The sequence below is a fragment of the Micrasema longulum genome, unplaced genomic scaffold (genome assembly GCF_059751315.1).
Source record: "Micrasema longulum isolate JH-2025_06_02 unplaced genomic scaffold, ASM5975131v1 h1tg000678l, whole genome shotgun sequence".
Classification (NCBI taxonomy): Eukaryota; Metazoa; Arthropoda; class Insecta; order Trichoptera; family Brachycentridae; genus Micrasema; species Micrasema longulum.
The window spans coordinates 1728303-1756142 of record NW_028277874.1 but is presented as its reverse complement, the minus strand read 5'-3'; the positions used below and the strand labels follow the sequence as shown (position 1 = coordinate 1756142).

The window sequence follows — 27840 nt, the reverse complement described above, 5'->3', positions numbered from 1 at the left end:
ATAGCAGCTAAAAATACGTCATGGGTGTATTTCTGGATATATCTGGTGCCTTCGATAACGCCTGGTGGCCGATGGTTCTAAAACCGAAGAACAGGCTCTGTCCAGGACAACTTTTCAAGATTATTTCTAATTATTTTGTTGACAGAGAGGTGTCCATCAGGTATGGCGATACGTGTGTGGTTCGGGCATCTACTATGGGCTGTCCTCAGGGTTCGGTTCTTGGGCCGACCCTTTGGAACCTTTTATTCGATGACCTTTTATTACTTCCGCTGCCAAAGAGTTGCATGACGGTGGCTTATGCGGATGATGCGCTACTTCTTGTCTCTGGAGGATCGAGAGCTATGATAGAAAAGAAGGCTAGTGATGCTTTGAATGACATCTTAAAATGGGGTGAAAGAAACAAACTCTCGTTCTCTCCTCTCAAGACTATTGGCTTGATGTTACCGAAAAATTTGTTTTTCCATTTACGTCGCCTAAGTTGTGTTGAGTGAGAAATCCGCTCTACGGTCCTGCGGATCCTATATCGTGGTTCCTATGCGGCCCAGGTTACGTATGCGGCTCAGGTATGGGTACATCGTTTGGATATCGGAGTGGCTAGACTAGCACTTTTTAGTGGATAGAGGGTTCCTCTGCTGGCACTTACAAGGGCATATTGGACTGTGGCGTCTGAGACTCTTCCTGTGCTTGCAGGAGTTTTCACGATAGATTTTGAGACAAGAGAGGCAGTAGTAAAACGCTTTGTGAGGAGAGGAGAGAATATGGAATACTTTGGTGTTGAGCTGCACCCTTCCGAGACAAGATTTAGTGGGTTTAATAGGTTCGGGACATGGGAAGTTTAGAGACAAGCTTCATAAACTTGGACTTGCCCCTGTCTCAACCTGTGCTTGCGGAGATAACCATCAATCGGCTGAACACATCCTGTGGCACTGTGTGCTATTGGATGATGTCAGAGATGAAATGCTGAATGGTCTGACAGGGGTCATGCAACCTGCGTAGAGTGTGGATCTGATGGCCAACAGTAGGAATTTTGCACTCTTCCGTCAGTTTGTCCGGACTTGGGTATCGCGTTGGAAGCTCTTCAGATGCGCGGACGCCTAGGTGGGTAAAATATGGTGAGACAGGCAACTGTTCCTGTAGGATGCTCAGTTGGGACTGTGCTTCCTTCCGAGCGGAACGCACACGTTCTTCTGTTTTGTCTTCCCCTTATGGGGGTGGTATTCGGATCCTCTGCTTCTGACCACCCAGGGAGTCCTTCTTTATTCAAAGCCGTTCTCTCATTGTAAATATCCGTGTTTTTACTTATGTTTGTTGTGTTAGTTATGTTTGTTGTGCTACTATAGTTTTAAGAAATTGTTTTTGTATATTTGAATACGTTTATTTATGTTAATTGTTTGTGTAAATACATATTTTTTTGATAAAAAAAACAGAGGCATTGAGGGGATCCTGAGGGGTGGGGATGACGTATTGGCCTTTATCCATACATCCTCCTCCCTCCTTCTTAATCTGTGTAGAGTTTGTATTCCTTAGGGATATTTACAATAACTTTCCTCTATGAGCAGCTGATAGAGTCCCCCAAGACTCTATAACAGCTGCGGATGGATGGTGGGCTTAAGGATCTACCCTCGATGTCCACATGTAAACAGCCCTATAAGTTGTGGTTTTTTAAAAGAGCGGTGCTGTCATCTAGCGGCTGACGGCACTAGTTTCCTAGAAAGCGTTGATTGTGAGTAGAACGTCAAATATCTGTGCCACCATTTGCAAGACGGACGTCATAGCGGTGCAAACAGTATGTGAACGGATGTCCTCGTGTAGCGAAGGACATTTTAGCATGTTAAAACTGTCAAAATGATTGTAAATGTAATGTGGACTCGTGAAATTGGCAAAATGTTGATTTATTTCACAATTTTAAAATGTACAGAGGTTCATTGTTTCAGGTCCCTACTAGCTAGAAAATTCCTGTGTTTAGGCATGATGATGCTTAAAAAATCAATAAATAATAATAATTTTTTTTTTAAAAAAAACAAATTATATAAATTGGAAAACATGAATGTCAATTAAAAAACATACCTATAATAATAAAAATTGAAGCACAAATATTTTTTTTTTTAATTTACCATTTACAATTAAACAAATAAACATAAAAGTAAATACTAGTAATAATAAGAAAATTAAAACAAATACATATTATGAAACGTAGAATATTGAAATTAACATATTTTTTTGTCATAGAAATAATTTACGGGATAAAAAAGATTTACTACTTATCCATTTGCTCACCATTTTCTTATGTTGTAACGGACAGGCGTCTTTATGTGTGTAACCCATATTACAGTACAACATAATCGGATGGGGTGGTGCTTTTAAAACAAATATTTTGCCTGTTGAAAAAATACAAAAAACCATTATAAAAGTTATATTGAAAAAACCGTCTACTTTTCCCACCGACCAATTATTCAAAAATTTTTGGGTTTAAGATATGCAATCATTTTTTTTTTTTTTTTTTTTCAAATCCATGAAAACAACATAAATAGTAGTGTCCCTACGTCAAAAAATATCAGCCCTAGTAAATTTAATAAATAATATTCAAACAAACATATATACTGGAATCTCAATCACAGGATTAATTTTATATTTTAAAAAAGGCTTCGATAAGGTACATGTTGAGACCATGATGAAAAAATTAAATGATGTAGGAGTAAAATTTCGAGAATGTAAACTACTAAAACCATACTTAGCAAATCGGAAGCAGTTAACATATGTAAATGGAAAAAAAAGCCAAATACATACAGTAATTTTGGAGTATCACAAGGATCTATTTTGGGTCCACATGTGAAAAAAATTTTTGAAATATTTTTTTTATTTTTTTATTTTATGTTATTTAGTTTTAAACAATTATTTTTTTATACTTACGCACCCACACACACGCACCCTCTCCCTCATTCATTCCCACACGCACATGTATCCTCTCCCTAATTCATTCACGCATACACACATTCACATACACATGAATACAAACGTCACACAAATACAATTACTAAACTTCTTTTCTTATATATTATGTGTCATTATATTTACAGTGGATTTTTTTAATTGGCTTTAGCATTGTTAAGATTTTTCTACTTATTTTGTTTATGTAATAGCTGTAAAAATCCCAAATAAAATAAAATAAAATAAATAAAATATTTATGATTTTTCACTGTACAATTTTAAAGGCAAAATTATTATGCATGCCGACGACATTTCTATAAAAATCAAAAACAGACGTATTAACAAACAATGACATAAACGAAGACCTGACTGTGGTAACTAAATGGACAAACACAAACTTACTTACACTTAATGAAAAAATATCCAATATTATCAATTTTGAATCTAGAAAAAATGACATAAAATAGATGCTCAGATAAATGATGAACGACCAACTGAAATTGAACATGTTAAATTCTTAGGACTAACAATAGATAGACAGTTGACATGGAAAATTAATCGCAGAAATTTAATTAGCAAAGTAGCGACATTATCGAGTTTTTTTTTTTAAATCAAAAATTTTGTTCCAAAAACGGAAAAAAATTCATGTATGAAGCCTATGTAAAAACTAAAATATGTTATATGCAACTATTATGGGGAACGGGATATCAAAATGACATGCACAGACTACAAAGACAGCAAAATAAAATATTAAAGTTAGTATACGACCTTCCCCATCTAACAGCAACTAGAAAACTTTTTTAACAATCTAAGCAATTAAATATAACTGAACTCTTTCAATTTGAATCATTACAATTTATCTATAAATTAGCTACTGATCTAATTGTAGACGAAGAACTAAAGCTTGTGAAAAAATGTAGTAAACATGGACATAATACGAGAATATCAGAAAAATACCATAATGAAAAGAAAAATATCATTCTAAAACAAGACAAGGACAATCGAGACTACTATACCAGGGACTGAAATTGTACAATAAATTACCAGACTAAACTAAACAAAAGACTCAGACTAACTTTTCAAAAGATGTAATAAATATTATTTTGAACAACAGAGGATGAAAACAAAATGTACATTTTATTTTTGTAAAATGAATCCGTAGGGGTTAATAAATCAATTTTCAAATGTTTTTTTTTTAAAGTACGCGACCTAAAACAAGTGGTAGCACCTTAATTCCAAAATTAAAAATAACTACAGCACAACATCATTTTACTGTTTTTTCTTTTACGTAATGGGAAGCGTTAGTGTAAATATATGTATTAAATTTATACAAAAATCGTATTTAGCATCTGAACATTTCTAGACACTGCTAAGACGGGCATCTCATTACGCCCACCGCATCGCGGCATATTACGGCCGCTATATAATGGCACCGCTTTCCTAGGAAACCATAGCTTTAAGCTATGAGAAAGATATGAGAAAGAAGCGTGGAAAACTACTCACGGAAATCACAAATGAATGCGATTTGAATGTTGATTTCAATACGGACAAATTTATTTTTGATAAAAAATTTAGTTAATAACGCAATTCTTTAGTGAATTTCCTTATAACATCGTTTTTCAATATAATTATGCACATAAATTATATTTGAAGTACATTAACAAAATGTTGTAAAATAATGTTTGAAGATAGTCGCATGTTAATTTTTAAATAGTTCAACTCAACGAGCTAAACCCGGTAATGCATTGCTTTTGCTAAATTTGAGTGTATACTCGTATAATATATATTAAATGAACTGAATCGAAAATTTGATATCAATTTTTATATGGTTCAAATTATATATGCACATATTCATAAATTTTTATGTTTGTGTTTCGGATTACATAAATTGTGAGAATATACGATGACAGGGAAAATTTGATAAATTGGTATTTGAACATTGTTTTTCTGTCACTGTCTTGCAGATGCCTCCCCAATACTTTTCGATAAAGACAACTGCATGGCGAACTATGCCTATCTAAAATATACAAAATCGATGTTTCGTTATCTCATTTTTCGCACCTCGAAACTAAAACCGATTTTGTTTTTTTTTAGACAGAGTGTCCGAATGAAATTTTCTGTATCAGTACGTTTTGCGTTTTTCAAGAAGAGTTATCATATTTGTATATCGAACGCCCGAAAACAGCAGATAAAACTGGGCGTTTTTACGGGTTTTTGGATGAACCATCCAACTTCCCATTATTTTATTTATTTTATTTTATTTTATTGACACAAACGGTAAATCTGCCTTTTACAAATATTTATAATATTAACATAGTTGGCTTAATGTATATATTTTTTTTCAAAAACATGAATATTAAAAACAAGATTTATAAAAAAAAAAACCACACCAAAAATTATAAAAGATTTATATTTAAAAAAATAACCTAAAAATTATACAGCATATTCAGTAGAAAGTTTAAATAATAAAACATTCTACAGTAAAACAACAAGAAAATCATAAGTACTGTTTCACACAGCTAGGCAAAGTGAACAAAAAATTGTATATGAAATGCATGAATAAATAAATATAATTACCATTCACCAATTATCAACAATTTATCGAATAAACAAAACAATAGACACGCCAATGTAAATATCTAGTGAGTGAAAAAACCACTGCTGTAGTGCCATAATCCAGGGAGAAAATACGGGAATACGTTTGTATGAGGAAAAGTTAGATCGCATTTCCTATAGATATGTAAACAACAATATTTGGCTGATTCATCTAGAGATATTTTTGTGAAAATAACCCCAAGGGATAAAATTATACATAAATAACACAATATGTTTTAAGGGTATTGTGCTTTGTCCAAAAGCCACATCGCAATAGCTCTTGAAAACCTCTGTAGTGGTTTTATAACTCTAATTGATGAAGGAAGTTGGTTAAATAGTTTTATTCCACTACATTAGTAGACAATGAGGGATATGTTTGTGATAGTTCTAGTGTGGTGTATATTTATATAGCCGTATATATCTAGCCATATATTTCTGGGTGTGTATGTTTTTGTGTATAAATGCAAGTATACATTTATTGAACATTTGGCTAATAGTTAAGACAGGAAATTCTGCAAACAGATGGATAACGATGGGGTTTTTTATTGATTATTCTAATTATGGCTTTTTGTGATTTACTGATGGGTTCTAGGTTCAATTTTGCTGCAGCGCCCCAACCGATTATGCCATAAGAGAATGTGGTCTGGCATAGAGCGTAGTAGGTGTTTTTTAGAGTATTTTTATCACAAATATTTCTCATTTACAGAAAGAAATAAAATAATTTTCTTGTTTTTATCGTAATTTTGTTGATGTGCTCCTTCCAGTTAAGTTTATTATCAATTGATATACCATTATTCCTTACGATTAAACATTGTTCAAATACCTATCCATAAAACTTCTCTGACACCGCATATCCTCTTAACCTCCACGGAGCGTTGATTGAATCTTCGTTCTAGCATATTAGCTCGTGTGTAATAAGCTCGATATTGTCGCCTGGTAACAGAATCGTTCGCACAGTTTTCACCAAACATGGCCTAGAAATTTAAACGACATTAGTTTTTTTACTTCCACCTCGACGAAGAGTAGGAGACATACATTTAGGTTTAAATATGCATATTTTTTGCAATGGAGCTTACATGATTTAATCTTGTACATAATTTATGTGTATATGGCCCTAACGAGTTTCGAAAATTATGAATATTTTTTTAAACGCCCCATTTTTTTCGTATCTACTACCTACTACGTAGTTTCTTTTTTTTTGCACCACTACAGGCCAGGAGGCCCAATTACGGTGGTGAATTACACCACAGAACACCCAGGCTTGAGAAACGTCACATTTGATTTTTGTGTTCTCACCGTGAATTCATTTATTCATTTATTTATTCAGATATTTAGAACATTACAGAAAAAAGACCCAATTCATTCTAAATACAATAATAGATCACAAATTACAGTAGATAGTTATGTTATAAAAATAATATAACAAAATGTAAAAAGAAAAATTAAAAGTTAGAAAGTGCTTTCCTAAGGGAAGGCCCACTGTCGTGAAATATTTCGACATCCGAGGCGATGCGATTAAGTAGCAAGATTGCTCTACCAACCGGCATAACCATTGGCAGGTTGGTTCTGCATCATCTTGGTAGGTAAAACAATCGATGCTGTCTTTGTCGAAGATAGTTATCAGGTACGAACAGACCTACATCCATCAGAATATCTGAGTTATGTATGTGACCACCGATCACCTGGAAAAAGTGAACACCCAAATGAACGTCCCTCCTCCTCCATAATGACTGATAATGCATTCCCAGTAAAAAGTCGGTTGGGAAGAGCCAAGGATAATATCCGAACCCGTAACCCTTACAAGTACGTGAGTCAAGTGTTATTCAATGTATCAAGTCAAATGAGCCACGGAGGCCATAAAGTGCTGCCTTTTTACACGGCATAATTTGTCATTTTATACAGTTTTTTTTCGACTCAATACGCCGCGCCGCTGCCATTGCTTTTTTACACCTTACGCTGGTTTTTTTTTAATTCGTTGTGTTCGGTTTTAATCGTGTCCTTTTTTTCTTTTTGACACGATACGATACGATGCGTTTTTCAATTTAAAAAAATATGTATAATGTATGTACATTGTACATGGGATGATGTCTTTTTTACACGGTGTGATGTGCATTTCCACACGGCATGATGTGTCGTTTTTACACGGTGCAATGTGTCTTTTTGCATGCCTGATGTGTCTTTTTTGCTCGGTATGATGTGCATGTATTTTTCAAAGGGTTCATGAAGAAACCGTATTTATGTATGAAGAAAAAAATTAGGTTTCATTCATTTCTAAATTCGAATACACAGAAGATGGGATAATAATATTATAGGGTAAATAATGCTAGATGATCAAGAAACAGTCCCTTCCCATATTTCAATAAATAAATAAGTGAAATTTGCCTTATTTTTGGCCTAAAATTCGATAATTCTTTATGGAATTGTCATTAAATCGGCACATTGTAAGTTCAATAGGGAAACATTTGACATATTTCTTTATTGAACACGTTAATCTCTTACTCTACACTAAAACCTTTAGAAATTCTGTAGAAACAAATCAAACTTCAGGATTGATTGGATTAGTAGTTCATAGAACAAACGAATGTATTGGTTTTTTAACAACATATTTGATTTTTTGAAAAATCTGATTCATTAAAACGTGTTTTCCTTTCTTGTCTTCTGTTAGAATACCCTCTGAAGATACTTTTTTTGAGGTTGTTAAAAAATATATTTCTGAAGTTGAGGTAATTAACTTTTTACAAACTTTAATTGCGTCATTACTGCAATTTTAAGTTTTTTTTATTTATTTATTCTTTAGATAACATACAGTCGTACAAAAAAAACGTTACATTATATTCAATGAACATTAGGGGAGAGCGGGGTAATGGCGAATACCTAAGGGGAAAACAAAAAAAATGAAGAATTAAATCAAAACTTATTTATTTTCAATAAAACTTTGGTATTTTCTATATGATATCAAAAAAACATACCTAAAAAAAGAAATTGAAAATATGGGATATTAAATGAAAAACAATAAGCTTGCCGTTCGGAATCACCCGAAGCACAAGGGGTAGTGACGAATATAAACGTTTTCGGCAAAAATGACATAGAAACCCTTTTGAGAAGCTTCCTTCACTGCTACATTTTTCATGGGCTCATGATTGGCATACCAAGCACATTATTTCATTTTCAGTCTTCAGTGGGAGATTATCATATATTTCGAAACAGAAAAAAATGTATTTTCGTCTACAAACAGCTTTAAATTTTTAATGGCATTCTAATTTTACTCTTTTTAAAAGCCACTATAGCCTTGACTCGTAACTGATTTTTATTTTTTCCTATTTGTTTACGTTTTTTTTCTTCTAGTTTAATTTTTATTGGTGTGCTTGTCAAAATTTCTCAATGTCTCAATTGATAAGTAGGTACCTAGGTACTTGTTTGTGATTAAATTCCAAAACTAAAAATTGTTAATATTGAATTTCAGTAGGTACCTTGGTACATGTTTATGGTTGAATTCCAAAACATAAAATAAATATTTTTTCAAACATGGCATTCTTTTTGCAAACGTCAAACTTCGGTCTTCTCACCAACAAAGTGGTGTACTTGTGTATGAATACGATTTTTAAACATGTATTGTATTTAATATTATTTTAGTATTACCAAAAATCCATTAAAAAAAATAAATGGGATGAAATTATAAGGAATTTAAGAAAAGAATCTAATTGGAATCCAAAAAAAGCAAATGTCGTTTATAAACATTCAAAAACAAACTTTTTTTATACACAAAAAAAACACATCTTTCCGTTTTTTTTGTAAATGCACTCTCCTCGAATGCAACCCTGGTAGATCGATGAATAAAACATTTATGCTCCTAACTTCTTTTTTACACATTAGATTGGCGATTTTAATATCTACGAACACGCACAGCGCAAAGATCTATATTTATCTGAAAACTACACGTAAATCGGTTAAGCCGTTTGGGAGGAGTTCGGTGACATCACACGCATAGAGGATTTACACATATAAAGAAGGGCATATTGAATCTTACAATTTTATACAAAAATTAAAAACAAAGATTAACAAAATAAAACATATATATAAAAATTAACACTGTACTATGAAGAGAGGAGGGGGGATGGTAAGTAAAGAAGAAGGATAAAGAAACAATTTAAATATTAAGATAGTGACATTTCAATCTTGACTTAAATGTACAAGTTTGGGTAGAAATAAGTTGGAGAAGGAGAAAGTTTTTATATTAAAGTGTCATAAACCAATACGTAGCATGCGCGGTCCCTAAATGTTTCCCTAAAATTTTGAATTCTTAACAATTAATTCGTATATTTTTTTAGTAATTACAATTATTTTTTAAATTAGTTTTTTGTTAATCGTAGCGATCAGAGATGTTCATTCATTAATAACTTCTATAAATTTGCGACAATCTCACACGCGACTTTTTGCCTGCGCAGTCATGTGCTAACTGAAGTTAAATTCACTGTGCTCCGTCTAATTCTGAAATAAGGAATTGCATAAGTCTGTTAGTAAGTTAGTCCGGTAAGGCGGTCGCCCAGTACTGAATTTACAAACCCGCGCATGCGCAAATTAAGATCTTCAGTTGGACTATGGAAACAGTTCTAACAAACTAATCCATGTTTATATTTCATATATTGTAACACGATGGTATAATATTAACCTATTAAATATATCTCTTTTATTTATTTATTTTATTAGGTAAACAAACAGTATCACACATATATTGCCAATTTCTTTGTATATTAGTGTAAGAAACTCATGCACACACCAAAAAAATTGTTTGCACTTAATATAATAATTTTAATTATGTTCAATATAATAAATGTAAAAGAAACTAAATGAAAAAATATGTGTATAGTAATAATAATAAAGTTAAATGTCTGCTTCTCTCAAAATTTCAATATTTTTTTTCCTAAATTTACATACATTGTCATAAAAAATATCAGCCTAGGTAAATATATTGTTATATTGTTCGCATATTCTAGGTATTGTAGATTGTTTAAAATAGTTTGTTGTGTTTTCAGTGTAAAACAGAAGATTTTGTCTTGTTGGTCTAGATGGCACACGGAATGGAAGTCTTTCAAGTAGATTTGGAGAATCAATTTTATTATTTATTAATTTGAATAAAAATAACTGGTCCAACATTATTCTTCGATTTTTAAGAGAGTTTATTACATGGTACTGCATACTTTCAGCGTGATTAGAAAAGTTGATGTTTAACCGCTTTAAATTGCTTTTTAGTTAATTTTCTATTTGAATTACTGTGTTAGTAGTAGGCAAATATTACAGCTGTGTACATTTTACCAAATTCCCCAATCGAAAACCTCACCGCATGCCGCTGATACGTAGGTATGATGGGTTGATTAATTTCGTACATGTTGGGTCTAATATTGAGTGACAGGGTTTTAAAATACCTTTACATTGTGCGATATTTTGAGTTATTTCCCTATGGAACTAGGGTATCGATATGTCCTACTCAAATGAAGGTTCTTTTTTATTTGATAAGTAATTGTGTATCTTTGTACTTATCTAACATCTTCGATCTGAGTCGAGTGACATCTTCCTACTTTGTGCGTCAGAGATATTGTTTTGTTAACATCTTGCTAAGCGGTTTAATTTAATTCAGTCCAACGTACGATTTATTAGTGTTGACACGATTTTCCCGGTAATGTATTGAAATGCCAGTAACTTTAATATTGATCGCGCTGTCGTGGGTATTGATCTACGCTTGGTTCTTCCAGGCGTATCAATATTGGAAAAAAAGAGGTATTTATAGTCCTCCAACAATTTTTCCATTCGGCCATGCTTTGGACTCCATCACCTATCAAATAAACGGAGGCGAGTTTATGGCAACCTGGTATCACAAAACTAGAAAACAGCACCCAATGATCGGACTATACTTTCTTTATCAACCAGTGATAGTTTTAAATGATTTGGACCTAGTAAAAAGGATAATGATAAAAGATTTCGAACACTTCCAAGGCCACGGCATCATAGCTAATGAATACTCGGATCCCATCGGAAGAAGCTTCTTCAATTTAAAAGGAGACGAGTGGAAAGAAGTCAGACTAAAATTGTCTCCGGCATTCTCATTGCTAAAACTAAAACGAATGACCAAAATGCTGGTTGAAAATCAAAACGATATGGTGGAATTTGTTGACATACATTTGAAATCATCAAACCTCGTGGACGCTAAAGACCTTATGTCGAGGGTCTTTATGGAAATGGTTGTAAAAGGTTTATTCGGCTTTGAGATAAACGCGTTCAAATTCGTTGACACTGAATTCAGAAGAATCTGCAGAAGAGGTCTGAGAAAAAGTCATTTTGTTAGTTTAATGGAAATGGTAACATTCACTTTTCCGAAATTGGCTAACATGCTGTTTCTAAGTACGAACCACGCTGACGTTACCAATTTGTTTTTAAAAGCTATTCCAGAAATGATGGAATACCGGGAGAAGAATGATATTTTCAGAAATGACGTATTTCAGAGGCTAATTGAAATGAAAAACGAACAAAAGTACACTAAAGGTAAATAGATTTTTATATTTTTCTGCAATTCCGATAACTTTTTTGTAACATTTCTTGATTGTTAGATGAAGCTAGTCTATCGGTGGGTAATGGAGTTTTTACGATATTGATTCATAAATTGAAGCCAAATATTGAACTGATGCTGTTTTTTTTTATATGGGAGTTGCATTCTTTTTTACCTTGCTTATAATATACAAGGTTTATATTTCAAAAAGAGGATTTTTCTGCTATTGTATTACATTATTTTAGTAAAACTGTTGAATGCTGCTGAATCAGGAAGGATATTTTAATATGGGCCGATCAGGTACTTCTCAGCATTGGCTCGTGTGGAGAGGAAACCACTTAAAACTCTCCAAGAGAAGCCGGCCTGTTGACAGTTGTCAACCGGCCTTACGTTCCACTAGAAGAGTGTTCGGTATTTTGTTCCCTACTTTGGTTTATTTTACCAATTGCCTGCACTATATTTATCATGTATAATACTACCTCTCGTGTGAACTGATGCTGTTGAAATGGACTGTGTGGGGAGAATGTAGTAGTAGTGCTGTGTCCAGCCCGAAAACCAGATTGCAGAGGATCAAGTTGATTATGGAGTGCCAGATAACAGTTAATTTGTTTGTAAGCTATTCGTTCAATAACTTTAGAAAAGATAGGCAAAATGGAGATACACTAGACACCGCATAAAACACCTGACTTGTGTTCCATTCAACATAGGTTCCGGAGCTTATCTGGCAATAGTGGGGCATAGTTTGTTTTCCTTGTATACGTTAAGCAAATGTGAAGCAATGCAAAAGGGCATGACGTACAGGCAATTGAACGTAGTTATGCAGAAAGCAGCCAGCCATAGAAAAGTGAAACTTAGATGATAGCAATTTTGTAAAAAGAGTGAATAATCAAATCTACACAACAGTTAGAATGTTTTCGACTTTAACAAATGATAAATGATGAATATATATAAGTAGAATCGAAAATATTCAAAACAAATTTATAAAGTACCTTAAATTCAAAACCGGTATTTCTTATGTATCTATTCTCACTGCCTCTACCTTCCATGTAATCATTTCTCTACAATACCGCGGAGTGTGTGCGGACCAACTAATGCTTTACAGAATTATGACAGGAATGGTTGACTGTAAAGAGCTGCTTGGTTTAATAACAATACATGTGCCAGCCAGGATTTGTAGACGGTACCACCTGTTTCATTTATTTATTTATATTTGGATAATTTAAATAGCGCCGTTTTTGTGAAAATCACCTCAAGGGCGCATGTACCAATAAGTAAAACATCGTATGTTAAAAATGCTTTTTTTTTTCAGTGTACAATACAAAATTTACAAATATAGATTACACAAACATCACTCTGTCAGATTTAAAATTTACAATCACGTCGCTTATTAGCACGTCGATAGTTATTTGTGATTGAGCTACAGTTATTATTATGGATAACTTATATAGCGCCATTTTCGTAATATAATACCTCAAGGGCGTTTTACAAAGTGATTATATGAATTGTTATGAAGTGAATTTGGCCCAAAATGAAATAAATGTAAATATATTTAAAATTAAATGTAAAAAGTATATATGTGAAAAATATTAGGCAATACATAGTGTAAATAGTGAATATAATTCATGAAAATGTACATATGAAACAGTGAATATTATAAATTTGGATATTAAGTGTATAATAGTGTATAATAGTGATAAATAATGTTAGAATAAGTAAAGTATAGATGTAAATATTGTGTTATAAATATATATTAGACTATGTTAATAATAGAAGTAAATAAAATAAATAATAAAATAAACATTTATTTAAATTTCATAGTCTCTAAGTTTAAACATTTAACCTGAACAAATATTTGTATTCTAAGTAAATAAAACAAAATAACACTATGCATTATTGTTATATTTTTAGGGGAACTCTTCTCAATGTCAAGAATATCAGCCCATGGATTTATATTAATGGTAGCTGGGTTCAATGGTCCTTCTATTACTTTAAGTTACCTTCTTCGTGAACTTGCTCTCAACCCTGATGTGCAAGACAGACTGAAGGAAGAAATAGACACGGTGGTTGAGAAGGATGAAGATATCACTTATGAAAAGTTGAATCAATTCACTTACGCCGCCAAAGTCGTACACGGTATACTGTTCCTTTGAGTTATTCAACCTCAGATCAAAAATTAAAAGATTTTTATTCGTGCTTAAACCTAGAAGGTTCACTATTCGATAAAAATTATATTTTTAATGGGGGGTGTCACTGCTGTACAGGCTTCTAACATCACTGCGACCTGCGAAGATCTATTTTGTTTATTATCTTGCCCTCCAAGCCCGGGTCTTTAAAGAGCCTGACTACTGTGTGGAAGGCGAGAGCACTCATTTTGATATATCTCCCCCTCCGAGCCCAGATCCGTAAAGTATCGGGCTATTAGGTAGGGGGCGAGCTCTTTAAGATCCTCAGGTTTAACCAGTGGTCCCCCGAGGACGAGGCTTCTTTTATGATGCAGCGAAGAGCGAAGTACTTGAATAAACATTATGCGGTTGCCAATACTGAAACGCTTTTTTCAGTTGGCAAACCTGGTCGTACAGTTTACACTAGGATTTAATTCCCGACAAGATTAATATGAAATATTTATTTGAAAATGTGTTTTTACACTAGAATATTTCATAGTCCCTGGAACGGTACCTGTAGCTCAATCACAAATGACTATCTACGTGCTTAAAAACATGCTAAGCATTTGAGCAATCACAGTAAACAATAATAAACATGCTTAAGTTATCGCAGTTATTAACGCGTGTGTAATCTCTAAGTCAACGCTTGTGCCGGTTTGTTTTTTGTTTTCCTAGTAAACAAATACAGCTCACTGGCAAAAAATCGGCGTTTACTATAAAAAATAATACAATATATTGCATTTGCAAAATAGTAAGGAGTATCTAATACAAAAAAGTGTAAATAAAATTACAATTACTGTGGCGACTGCTTTTATTGATATTTGGATCGCCAACCGCCGGCTAAATGCAATAAATAGCATGATAAATAATAAATAAATAAATAAAAATAGCAGTTGTGGAATATTTTTCATATTTACACCGGTAAAATTTAAATTTGTGATTGCGCAGCAGGATTATACGTCGCAAAACGTAAATATTTAGACATTTAATATCAGGTGTTCACGGATGTTTCATTGTAATCGCGAATACGATAAACAAACATGGTGAGAAATTGTTATTAGCACGTCGATAATTATTTGTGATTGATGATAAATATTATTTTTTATTGTTGGGTGTCGTATTGTCATCGCTACGTAATTTTGAAACTACTCCGCCCGTGACGTCACTAGTTGTCGTCGGTGAGTCGTCCTGACTTGGATAGATTCTCACAACACTATAATTGGTTGATTTTTTAATAATAATCTTTTTTATGTCAGAAATCATAAAAAATATTGTTTTTTTTTGTCTTGACAAGTTGATTTTTTTGTAATTTATTTTAAATTTTTAAGAAAGTTTTTATCTTTTAAAATTTTAATTTATAGTTTTTTTTGTTGTAACAGAGAAGGAAAACATTTTTGAGAAGGGAATATGGGAGTCTAGGCATTTACAGGGCTTATGACCAGTCATTGGCTGGTTTACATGGCCACTTTACACACTGTGTAACATTCACCGTTGTGCCTATGTTTGAACATCCACATTTTCTCAACTCTTCTATCTGTTGACTTTTGTGAAATGATCAGGCCATGTCTTTGTGTGATTATTTTGTTTACTATTTTTACATGTATTTCATTTCGAATTTAGACCATTCCGTTTTCTGGTTGGCTTGTAGACACTGTTTTTAGCAATAAGTTCGCCAAAGTGCATATAAGTTTGAATTAATGAGTCATTATTTTGGGCTTGTACTTTCAGGACGAAAGTTTGCATTTATAATGATGACGTTGACCCTAGTTACAATATTTCGTAATTACAGCGTAGAACCTACAGAGAAGTCCGACCTCCCGTTGACTTTTGTTACAGAAGGAATATCTTTACACTGCAAAGAAGACATTATTTTAAAATTTAATAAACGAAAATGAATCAACGTTGTATTTTTATTTATAGTAATAAATACCTTTTGATTTGATAACACTGCCATGGTTGTAAACTCAAGAATTTGACGCTGGTACCTATAGGTATTTTTAGATCGAAATTTAAAACGTCAACAAGATACGAACCACAGAATTATAATATACCAGGGGTGCTATTCTGAACCACTCTCGTGGCGCGAGAAAACAGATTTTCTCGTGTGTTTTGTATGTAAACACACGAGATAATACGGCCACGAGAGCGTTTGGAATACCAGCCCAGGAGTCAAGTTTTCATACATCGCACTGTGTCCAGAAATTACCAAATGCCCCCAAGTAGGTACTTTTAGTAGGCAAACGTAAAAAAAAACATAAAATAATAATTTGGGTATTAAGTAAAATGATTGCAGTTCTATATTATATTTAGGCTTATTAATAGAAAGCCAGGTAAAAAATTATACTAACAAAATGTCCGCCTTGTTTTATTTATCAACCTGACAGACGGTAAAATAATCGAATTCTTAAATAATATTACATGTAAATTCGCTACTTACACATTAAATGTGAGTAAATGTAAACTTACACAGTGAGGCGTATGCGGAAGGGAGCGACATACTGAATAGAACTTACTACGTGTTTTGCTTGCCAAAGTCGACGTGATATGACGTGACAACACTTGCTCCCTTTGCTAGGCATTCACTTTCCTTTGGGGACGACTTTTTAGCTTGGATTTGTATGGAGTGTCATCTCTTTATATTCTATCTCAATGGTTTTCGTACATTTATTAAATACTTTCACTTAAAAACTTTAAAATAAAAAAAATACGCTTCAAGTTCAACTATGGTCTAATTATTTAGGTACTTTGAACTTTGAATTCTAGCAAGGATAACAAAAGCGATGGACATTTCTTTGCTTCAGAATCTTCATTGAACTTTTCAGACATTGAAGGGAGCATCGAATGATGGTTAGAATCCCCGCAAGTGAGGAATTTGTGGTGCATATTTACAAACGAGAATATTAGCCTGGGCAGGTTACGAAAATAAAGGACAATGGGACTTATATCAAATGTATGGCAAGATCTGGCAACTCATGAAAGTGACCAGACAAAGAAGATTTTATTTTGTATTCAAAAGAGGATATTTAACTATGCATAAGTAGGTTAAAGCAGAAAAGCACTAACAGAAATCATTTACAAATATATAAGCTCGAGAACACATACAGTAAACTCAAAAATTAGTCAATTAGTGATTTGTTTGAGAATGTTTTATCTGAGATTATAGAAAATAATACATTTGCTTTAATTAAGATTGAATTTCGATGTAGATTACATAAAATTTAAATAGTATTCATTTCTTACAGTGTGAATGGATTTAAAATAACAAAAAATTAAATATTCTCACATGTAAAAATATTAAAAAAAGTATATTTTTAAGTGTCCTCGGCACGGGTAACACCAGTGAGGTCACGTTACTTTTATTTTTAATCATTGTTTATGATGGAAAAAATGAATAAATAAATAAATGAAATAAAATAAACACTCTGAATTATTGTGAATTTCATCATATCTATGTATTAATTAAGAATTATTGACTACTCTAACAGACTATTCGTCGCGTTGGGGAAACAAGGTTAGTAATTCATATTTAAATGTATTCCATATTCCCTTCTCAACAATGTTTTCCCTCTCTGTTGCAATCAATTTATATAAAAAAATTAATTCATAGGAGCAAAACAATCCGCCAACTGCTGTTCTATATGGATTTATTCAGGGATATATAATATGGACTATAGTTGTGTGATTCACAACTATGGTCCAAAGTTTAAAAATTAAGAATGAATATTTTCCAATTCCTCGTCTTTCTACTTTCGGCATGTAATATCAGCAAAAAATAATATTTTAAATAGCTTTATTTTAAACGCTGTAAAATTTACAAAAAGTAGCGTACTTTTGGACCATACCGCTTACGGTATGGGGTGAAGTGGACCGAATTTACGATATTTTCCCCTCGTAACTCTGTAAGTTTTAATCCAATTTATTCACTTATTTTAATACAGGTATTACATTGAATTGTTAATAAACTACCGATAATGCAACATTGAAAGGTAATGACCGAAAAAAGTTTTTTTTTATGTGGCCCCCTTCACCCCAGGATTGGGGTGAAGTGGTTCATTCGTTATTCTAACCTGTCCACTTCAATTAAATAAACCTTAAAAAAATTCTTTACAACAGCATCATACTTATAAAAATATTTGGAACTCCTGGTTAATTTTTTTAAAACCATAATTTTCACACAAAACGCATAAATTATTTAATACAGAATATGTTTATTTTATTGCAATGACTTTGGTGTCTTCAACTTACAAAGTATTTTATCTCCGCCAACATCATCAATATTAGGATATGCTAAGTACGTCAATTTTACACCAACTATTTTTCTTAAAAACATGACATTTTTGTGTGGAAGTCCTTTTGATCTTCTCTGCAAAGTGGTTCTTGTCATTTTGTACTTTTCCGAAACATTTCTGGCTGAAACATCGCATTTCATCTCAGCCAATGCCTTATCTAGTTTCTTATTCGAATACTCTGCATAATGGGGCCCATCGACCCTCTTCTTGTATACTCTAGGCATGGTTTTAGGGTGGCCCACTTCACCCCACAATGATACTGAAAAGTGGCCCACTTCACCACCCGAAAGTTGCATTTTTATATAATTTCAAATATTTTGACAGACGTCAAACACATTTGGTTTTCCATATAGCCACGCAGTAACATGAGCATTGCGAACACGTTAAGCCAATAATACTGGTCACAACATAATAGGATTTACCTGTTTAGTAGTTTTATATGGTCAACGTTCTTTTCCAGAGTTTTAGGCGTCAGAACGAATAATAAATAACTTTATGAAGTGCATAGACAAAAACATATACACGCGTTTACAAGTTGACTGCACTGTCAGTTGTCCGCAGACAGACGAACAAGAATCATTGCGACCGTATTTCAAATGTAACAGCTGAAGTGGTCTACTGATGCTTCTGTGGCTCACTTCACCCCAGCATGTTCATTTCACCCCATATTACGGTAGTTGTGTGAAATTACGGTAGGTACTTATTCATCGATCGATATGAACCTAAAAAATAAAGTGGATATATTATAATAGTTAATTAATTTATTTTTTTCATTTTTCACGTCTCTGAGGGAGTTTTTCGTTACAAGATTCTCTTACTTTTTTAACATGTTATTCTTTGGATATTATGTTTACTAATGTGGTTTTTTTATATATACCTAATTATTTCTATTTGTATGAATTAAGGTATTCCATTTTGTAATGTACATGCATATGAATAAATAAATAAAATTGAAAATAAATATTATAATCAACATAATAAAATAATAAACAGTATTTTTTTAAAGCACTAAACAATCGAACAAACAAGTTCTGAAAAAAGTTTTTGTATTTAAAATGCACTTATAGATATTTAACTGGTATAATTAGTGTAATACAACATAATCTTCTATTGGATCAATTAGTGTGATAATTTTTGAAAATAATATTACATTTGATAAATAGCAAGTACCTACATAGAAATATGAGATATAATACATAAAAAAGAGCAATACATTTCTACGACAAAGAGACGGGTACGTCTCGAAACCGGTAGACATAGTAAAGTCGGTAAGTGGATATATACAAATAGTATTTAATAACATTTAACAAAAGTTATTCTTTTTGAATACCATACGAGTATGAAAACACCATGACGAGTCACGTAAATAAATTATTTTCTCCATTACTTGTAAATTGGTACAATCATCCCAAGCTGACGCATTAAAAGTTACAAGACCCAGCTTTCCATGAATTTTAAAAGAGCATTGAATGACTCATGACTCTTGACAATATTATCGTAATAATAATATTTTCACGACATCTGTTATGCACACCCTACTTATAACTCTAGCCAAAAGAGGGCATTCATTCAAATTATTAACGATTACTTTTAGCCCAATTTTTCTACCAAACTTTTGGAATAAAATCTACCTAATTTATATAAATATGTTGCTTTCAAACTCATTAGACTTTTCATACAAATAGAAGCCGAAAATACAAATCGTAACACAACCCTGGACCAATTTTTTAATATTTTTAATGCCATCTATAACATTTTATAATAACTAATATCATCGACAGATCATGCAGCAATCTGCCCAATAACTTTTATCGGAGAAAAACTTCAACTAGTTGACTGACAGCCCAACGGCTGGTCGAATTTTGTGACCACTCCTTATTGATAAACACTTCAGTGATACTAAATTCGTATTAAGGATAAAACACGTGCATTATGTATATAATTTTTCGGTAAATATTAGTTATGTGCGCGTAAACAATCGCCTCAAAATGAGTTTGAACGGTATTACTCACAGTATCAGCAAGCTGTTCTCCAAGAAATCGCACAAAGATGAGCGCGTTACGGAGATAGGACTGCCCACAAATGTTCAGCAGCACCTCCATGTCAGCAAGAACCAGATTACCGGTAACCTGGAAGGTTTGCCAAGCTCCTGGATAAGGCTTATGAACACGCAGATTACACAGGCCGAACAAGATGAAAATCCGAATGCGGCCTATCAAGCTGTCAAATTCTACAATTATTCAATTAAGAAGAAAGAGCCAATAGAACCTTTCAAGCCCTTTGTTACCGAAGATGTCATCACCGAAGAGTCTTTAGAGATCGATAAACTATTAGATAAGAAAAACGCTCATAAAAGCCAAGATTCTGACATATCTCTCGGCCAAAGTAGCGAAGAAGACAATATTGTGCCTTCCTTACCCGATCTCACTTCCAGACAAACATTACCCGCCTTACCTCAAAAGAAAAGTGCCAAACCGACCATTCAGGCGGAATTGTGCGCTGTTGTAGAGGATTTAACTATTATAGGAGTCGATCCGGAAGAAAGTCCAATACTTAGGAAGAAAGAGATTTACAACGCCTCTTTAAGTGACACAGAAATTTATAGTGAATTGAGAAGTATTTGCAATAAAGATGATCCTCATACGAGATTCGAGAGAGTTAAAGATCTCGGCGCTGGTGCTTCAGGTAATAAAGAATACCATTTTAAATTCAGTTGCATCAATGGACTATCTGTTATTGAATTTGTGTGACTTTAAACGTTACAAATCAAAATTTTGTTTGATGTTAAACCAATAAGTTATAGCTTTATATACTTAGTACATTAAATAGTCACCATGTTTTTATCTAATCATGTTTTGCAATAATTGTGGAATGAATACTCATATTTTAAACACTTAACTAAACTAAAAAATATATGGCAGTGCTAGAAGGCGAGCCACATAAATCATTATATGTATCTATGCGGGATACTTTCATTTTGGAATGAAAACAACTTATACTAATAACTAAATGTTTAAGTAGTACTTATTACAAAAATTACTCATTTATTTACGGACCCAATAAGTCCATTTAACAATGGTAAATACATTTCTTTGTAAAATATACAGGTACAATTGAAATAAAATACAACTCAAGATAATTAAAGCTAGGACAAAAATTAAATAATAATTACTACCTCAGACAAGATCTGGTCTATCTTAGTGTTTAAATCTAGAAAGACTTACACCAAAAAAGTTCAGATTTGCATTGACATGCATTACTGGTTACGGAAAGAAAAATCATGGTGATAATATTGATATCGAATTATTATTGTTTATTTTTTGTAAAAAAATCTACACTACACGCCATTTAAGTGATTTCTTAAAACAGTGTATTTTGCTCCTAGCATTTTATACTTTATGACCTTAATTATATCTCATTGCTATTCTTCTAGTTGGTTCTAGATAGGGTTGCCTAGTGTTGCCTAGCAATTATAAAAATCAACTTTTAAAATCAAATTTGTTTTATATATTTTTATATTTCGGTGATGTTAAAGATTCTTTTTCAGAATAGCATTAGATACTGGAATAGTTTATTTAATCTTTTATCAGCCCAAGTACCAGTTATTGCACCTATTTTCAATAATGAGACACTCTTTCTTCTTCTTATGGTGCCACTCTACGGTGGAGGTTGGATATCATCATGGCAATTCGTCCTCAGCCGCTCTAAATTAGGATATGGGCTACGGTGGAACCACTCACTTAAATTTTTAAAACAGGAGATTCGTCGTCTTCCTACACTGCGTTTTCCTTCAACTTTTCCTTACAACATGATATGGGTTGATTCCTAGGTCTCCCCCCACATTAAATGTCCAAAGTACTCTAATTTTCTTTTCTTATTTGTATTTACTATTTCTCTTTCTTTTTTCATGCATATTAATACTGCTTCGTTACGAACTCTGTCTACCCATGATATTTTATGCATTCTTCTATACTGCTGTCGTACGAAGAAAGGCCTCGACTACTTCGAAGTAAATTCTGGGGAAATTTTTTTTAAAAGGCCAATTATTAGCCTTTTAAAAAAAAGTGAAGATTTAAGCATGTCGTAGCTTTGTGGACAGTGATATTTATTTTGCAACACTTGGATGTTTTATTACAAGAAAATATTTTTTATAGTTATATTTTTGGGAAATACTCCGATTTTTTTTATTGTTGATTTATCTTTTAATTTTTGTAAAAATAAAAATATGGAATCAATTTAAATAGGCCCTTTTCTAAATCTAAAGGTATTTTTATTTTTAAAAAAAAATGATTAGGACTTTATTACATATTGTCGACGAAACCCATCACATCGTAAGTTAAATTGACCACTTAACAGAAGAGAATTTTTTATTTTATTTAAATGTGTTCGTAAAATTATGGTAATTTTTTTTTTAACATTTTATCATCATCATTCCCTTTCCGCGTCTAATGGTGCATAGGGCACTGCGTTGGTACACCAACCGCAGCATATCTTGATCATTTTTGTTACATGAAGGTAAGATGATCAGTCTTACGCTTTAGGTAGTAGTCCAGGGACTATGAAATATTTTGGTGTAAAAACACCCCGTCGGGAATCGAACCCGAGACCTCTCGCATGGTAGGCGAACACGCTAACCATTACACCATTTTAACATTTAAATCTTACTTTACTTTTATGTATAATGTTTTTTTTTAAATATGTTTGCTAGCAATGTTTGAATATATTTACCGCCAAATGGCATATCTGGATGACTTAGGCAGTGATTTTACATTCACGGTGATGGATTGCCGTCGACGATATATGCCAATATTCATCTTTTCTTGCTGATTCCAGATCTATACTCAACTCATTTTTATCAAAATGGTAGTTATAGCCTTTCTCTGTATGGTGGCAGTATAGCACCACGCGTGCTTACTAGAACAGTCTTTAGACATAAAAAATACCCAGCTGTCCGGCCTAAAACCGGACGTCTGGCAACCCTACTTCGTGAACTAGAGTGGTTATGACTGGAACTTACTAAACACATTGGCGTGGTGTATTTTGTGTGGTACATTAACACTAATTCACGAACAATGAGAAGTATTGACCTTGTGTTTTGTGAACTAAGTACTTCCTTCCTGATCATGAAATCACCAGTTTATCTCCCGTGGGTGCAATTTGTTTCCTCAGTTGATTAAAATCATCTTTGCATTATGATAAGTCTCGATTAGACACGCCAGTTTACACATAGATCGTTTTAATCCAAATTCGCAGACACCGCTTATCCTCTTTACTGTCACGAATACAATACCTTTGTCAATGTTTTAAAATTTTTAAAGCCATTTTTGAATGCACTTTTCTGTAATATGCTTTGAACAGGATACCCCTTAATGACCATTCCGGAAATATTTCAATCACAAAAACATATTTACTTGCTATAATTTTCATATAAAACTTATGATAAGGATATCATTATGTCAAGTTTATTCTGTTTCCAAATATCGTAGGTGATAACTAGTCATTATGAATTAATCCACTTTTGCGCAATTATTTATATATTTATACATAAATTCTTAATACACGATTCTTCACCAGATATTTTTACTATCAATTTTTATATCATAGCACATATCATCTTATTCTACGGTTCTGAAAACTCCTTATCAGATATTTTCGTGTTGAGAAATAAACCCAAGTAGTTATCAGAAAAACGTTGATTAAATCTTAATTTTTTTCTGTATGAGTGTAAATTATAATCAATATTGATATACCGACTTTTTTAGATTATCGTATTTTTCTTCTTACAGGTACGGTGTTCATCGCAAATGATTTGAAGACAAGTACGCGAGTGGCGGTGAAGGATATAGATTTAGCTAAGCAACCGAGAAAGGAACTAATTCTTAATGAAATCAACGTTCTTAAAGAATTCCAGCATAAAAACCTCGTTAATTTCTTAGACGCCTACATGAGCTATGATCACTTGTGGGTGATAATGGAGCTTCTCGATGGTGGCTCCTTAACTGACGTAGTCACAGAAGTGGTGATGAAGGAGGGACAAATAGCCGCCGTTTGCAGAGAAACACTGCTAGCCATAGAGTTCCTTCACTCCAAAGGAACCATTCACAGAGACATCAAATCCGATAACGTCTTACTGGGAATGGACGGGAGCATCAAAGTAACAGACTTCGGTTTCTGCGCAAACATCGTAGGCGATGAAAAACGACAAACGATGGTCGGCACTCCGTATTGGATGGCTCCGGAAGTAGTGACCAGAAAACAGTATGGTAAGAAGGTAGACGTTTGGTCACTAGGGATAATGGCTATTGAAATGATCGACGGAGAACCGCCTTACATGAAAGAGACTCCTCTCAGGGCTCTGTATCTCATCGCCGCTGTGGGGAGACCCAGAGTCACACAGTGGGACAGATTGTCTCCTGCTTTACAAGACTTCCTCGATCGCTGCTTGCAAGTGGACGTAGCTTTAAGGGCGTCAGCCGCCGAGCTGTTACAACATCCCTTCCTTAAGAACGCCATGGAACTACGTACACTTACTCCGCTGATCAAAGCCGCCCAAAAAATATTACACAAAAATTTTGAATGAACCAGTGTATTTTTATGAAATGATTTTAATATCAAAGATAGACGATGTTGACAGTCTTTCGTGTGCATGTATTTCATGAAAAAGTACTCGGTTTGATAAGAGTAATCTGATTAATGTCAGTTTTTCATACATACGTAACAAGAGTCTACATGTATTCCGCCCGCTTTTTTGTGTAAAATATATTTTCTTACAAATTGAGGCTGAAATTCAATAAGTTTAAAATTTGTCCGTAAAATTATGACTGTTTTATTAATATTTATGTAATATATTATAAATCTGCCATATTTTGTGTGAAATTGTATGAACATTGAGTATTGCGGAGCAATTTCAGGCATTTAATTCAATACGAATTATATTGGGGTTGAAATATGTGGGGGTGTAAATATTCGCTTTCTGATATTGAAATTCAGAATGAAGCTAGAATTTTATTGGCATGACACAATATAAATTTTAAATTTCAGATGATGTTTTTCTTTATATCTTATAATTATTCAATGAAATGCTCTAATTTTTATAAAACATATTAAACACAAATCAGTAACTTGATTAAGTCATGCTCGGAGTGAATAATTATATTTTGAAGAGCTATGCGTATTGAAGACTGCAGCCATGGAGCTGATTTTTTTTGTAGCACCGTTTGAATTAGTTTTGTATTAAGCTGATTACGAAAATGGGGTCATTTTCACTATAAACATATTAGTTTATTAAACATTTTATGAAAACTGATTTTACAACTCTTGTTGCTATTCCCAATATTTTCGAGGTTATTGACAAATATTAGAAAATAAATTTAATATTACGTTTGTGCTATGCATAAAAGAAACAACCGAAATGGGAAAAAATAAAATGTCTGCAAATAATTACATAGTGCCTGGCTAGAAAGCATTTTTAAATTTATTTCAAGATAAGTACTTTTACTGGAATAAATATTATTTAATCAAACGATAAGCGTCCCAAACTTTCCAGGACCAGTTTAGGATTGCATAAAATATTACATTGAAAAATCACATATTAAAAAATATTTAGGCAGTTGACTCATTCGGAAACCGAACACAATATGATGGATAGTGGCAATATGTATAAATTGCTATGCCACAAAGAGAATTGACATTATTAATAATATAATCGTAGTTCTCTAATTTCTACAGTAAAATCAGTTTTAAAATTATTGCTAATGAGGAAATTAACTGGCTTTTAAATTATATTTTGATTTCACTTGTAGCTATAACATATGGTTTATTTAAAACTTGACAAAGGAGCAGTCGTGTTCTGAAACCGGTCAAAATATCAAATTATTTGATATTAAAAATTACAATGTTAGTGCTTTCATGAGTATACATAATATATTTTTGTGGCTCAAGTTCTCTATTATCCTATTCCGATGAATCATACTGTCAATTAGGACGTCTGAAAAGTAAAGTATTAAAACATCAATAAATGTATTACAATGGATTGTAATTTCAATGAACTTTCATCAAGAATTTTCACTAACAAACTTATGTTTTATTATTATTATATATATATATATATCTTTATATATATAATTCTTCTGTGCGTGTGTATGTCACTGAACTCCTAAACGGCTGGACCGATTTTGATGAAATTTTATGCGTGTGTGAGTGGGTCCTTGGACGATGGCGCTGCAATCTGTAATAAACAATCAACTCAACGCACGATAACGACGAAACTAAATGATTGAGATGTCAAACTCAATGTCAAATGTCGCTTAGTATATAGTTTATCGAAAAACGTTTGCTGAACCATCTAAAAGCAGGCAAGCCAACTCATGGGCAGGACATCATCTGTCGGGTCCTCTAGCTTATTAATAAAATTTAAACGATTCTCCGTGTATTTTTTCAAATAAAACGGTTTGGGTCGGTAGGATGGAATTGCTTTTGGCAATGTACTCGCCCTTGTATGTGTAAAAACTGTGTATGTATATAGGGTTTGACATATTTGAAATATGTTTACGTACATTTCTCATTCGATAAATTTTTGTATTGGTAATTTATCCAAGGCAACATTTTTATCTTTTTATGATGGCACTCCACGGTGGAGATTTGCTATCATCGTTGCAATTTTTATTTTGTCCGCAGCGCGCTTAATAAGAATTTGGAGCTACAGTGGAACCTTTTTTAATCCGGTGATACGTTGTCTTCTTACACTGTGTCTTCCTTGTAATAAATATGATATGGACTATTTTGTACTTTATAATATAAAAATTTCAAATATCACTGAATTTCCTCATTATGATTTTTTAAATAATTATACTTTTAAATTTAGACCCCATTTTTCCACGCTAATTAATGTGTGAATGATTGTGATTGTATCAAATGTGCCAATTGTTTTTAATAGTTTTATTTTTTACCATTTTTTTAAGCGTACATTAACTGTGAGACCAATGTTATTAAATTTGTACCATCCTTATCTAGCTTTTGATATGTTATCATCTAAATATTCTTCACGGTATTGTAAATATTTATCTACCGATTCCCATTATGTGAATTTGTATAAAATAAACTACTATTCACATTCTATTAGAAAAATGCATAATATTAATGTTTATGTAGATATTTTTTTTTGATAATGTACCAATCAAACTCCTTGTTTTAATTTTTATTTTCTTTGTTAACCAAAGAGTTAATAACGAAAAACTAAACCATTGTGTTTCACTGATACTTTCTATTAAAATGATTATAAATTATTATAAAATGATTATAATATTAATAATCATGTGTTATATTA

At 32.7% G+C, this 27840-nt stretch overlaps 3 protein-coding genes across 3 annotated transcripts in view; 2 read left to right on the top strand and 1 right to left on the bottom strand.

Annotated features, from left to right (window-relative positions):
- LOC148279721 (putative cytochrome P450 6a13) overlaps positions 1–19154 on the bottom strand; it is a 30841-nt gene extending 11687 nt beyond the window's left edge. Inside the window, exons 1-2 of the mRNA XM_088229499.1 lie at positions 18938–19154; positions 6347–6497 (exon numbers count right to left, since the gene is read on the bottom strand). Coding sequence (XP_088085625.1) covers positions 6347–6494 — 148 coding nt within the window. The 5' untranslated portion in view covers positions 6495–6497; positions 18938–19154. The remainder of the gene's footprint in view (positions 1–6346; positions 6498–18937) is intronic.
- Positions 11176–14214, top strand: LOC148279722 (putative cytochrome P450 6a14). Its single transcript, XM_088229518.1, has 2 exons — positions 11176–12060; positions 13973–14214. Exons 1-2 carry the CDS (start codon positions 11211–11213, stop codon positions 14212–14214), a joined length of 1092 nt encoding a protein of 363 aa, XP_088085644.1. The 5' UTR covers positions 11176–11210.
- Positions 19155–20325: 1171 nt separating the features above from the next.
- On the top strand, positions 20326–25942 carry Pak3 (p21 (RAC1) activated kinase 3). Its single transcript, XM_088229496.1, has 2 exons — positions 20326–21200; positions 24302–25942. The coding sequence occupies exons 1-2, from the start codon at positions 20504–20506 to the stop codon at positions 25093–25095; spliced, it is 1491 nt and encodes a 496-aa protein (XP_088085622.1). The 5' UTR covers positions 20326–20503; the 3' UTR covers positions 25096–25942.
- The last annotated feature ends 1898 nt before the right edge of the window (positions 25943–27840 follow it).

Excerpts from the sequence above, each read along its gene's own strand:
- Pak3 (XM_088229496.1), top strand. The coding sequence starts at position 20,504 with ATGAGTTTGAACGGTATTACTCACAGTATCAGCAAGCTGTTCTCCAAG. Across the intron at positions 21,201-24,301 it reads TCTCGGCGCTGGTGCTTCAG|GTACGGTGTTCATCGCAAAT; the intron begins GTAATAAAGAAT and ends TTCTTCTTACAG.
- LOC148279722 (XM_088229518.1), top strand. The coding sequence starts at position 11,211 with ATGCCAGTAACTTTAATATTGATCGCGCTGTCGTGGGTATTGATCTAC. Across the intron at positions 12,061-13,972 it reads CGAACAAAAGTACACTAAAG|GGGAACTCTTCTCAATGTCA; the intron begins GTAAATAGATTT and ends TTATATTTTTAG.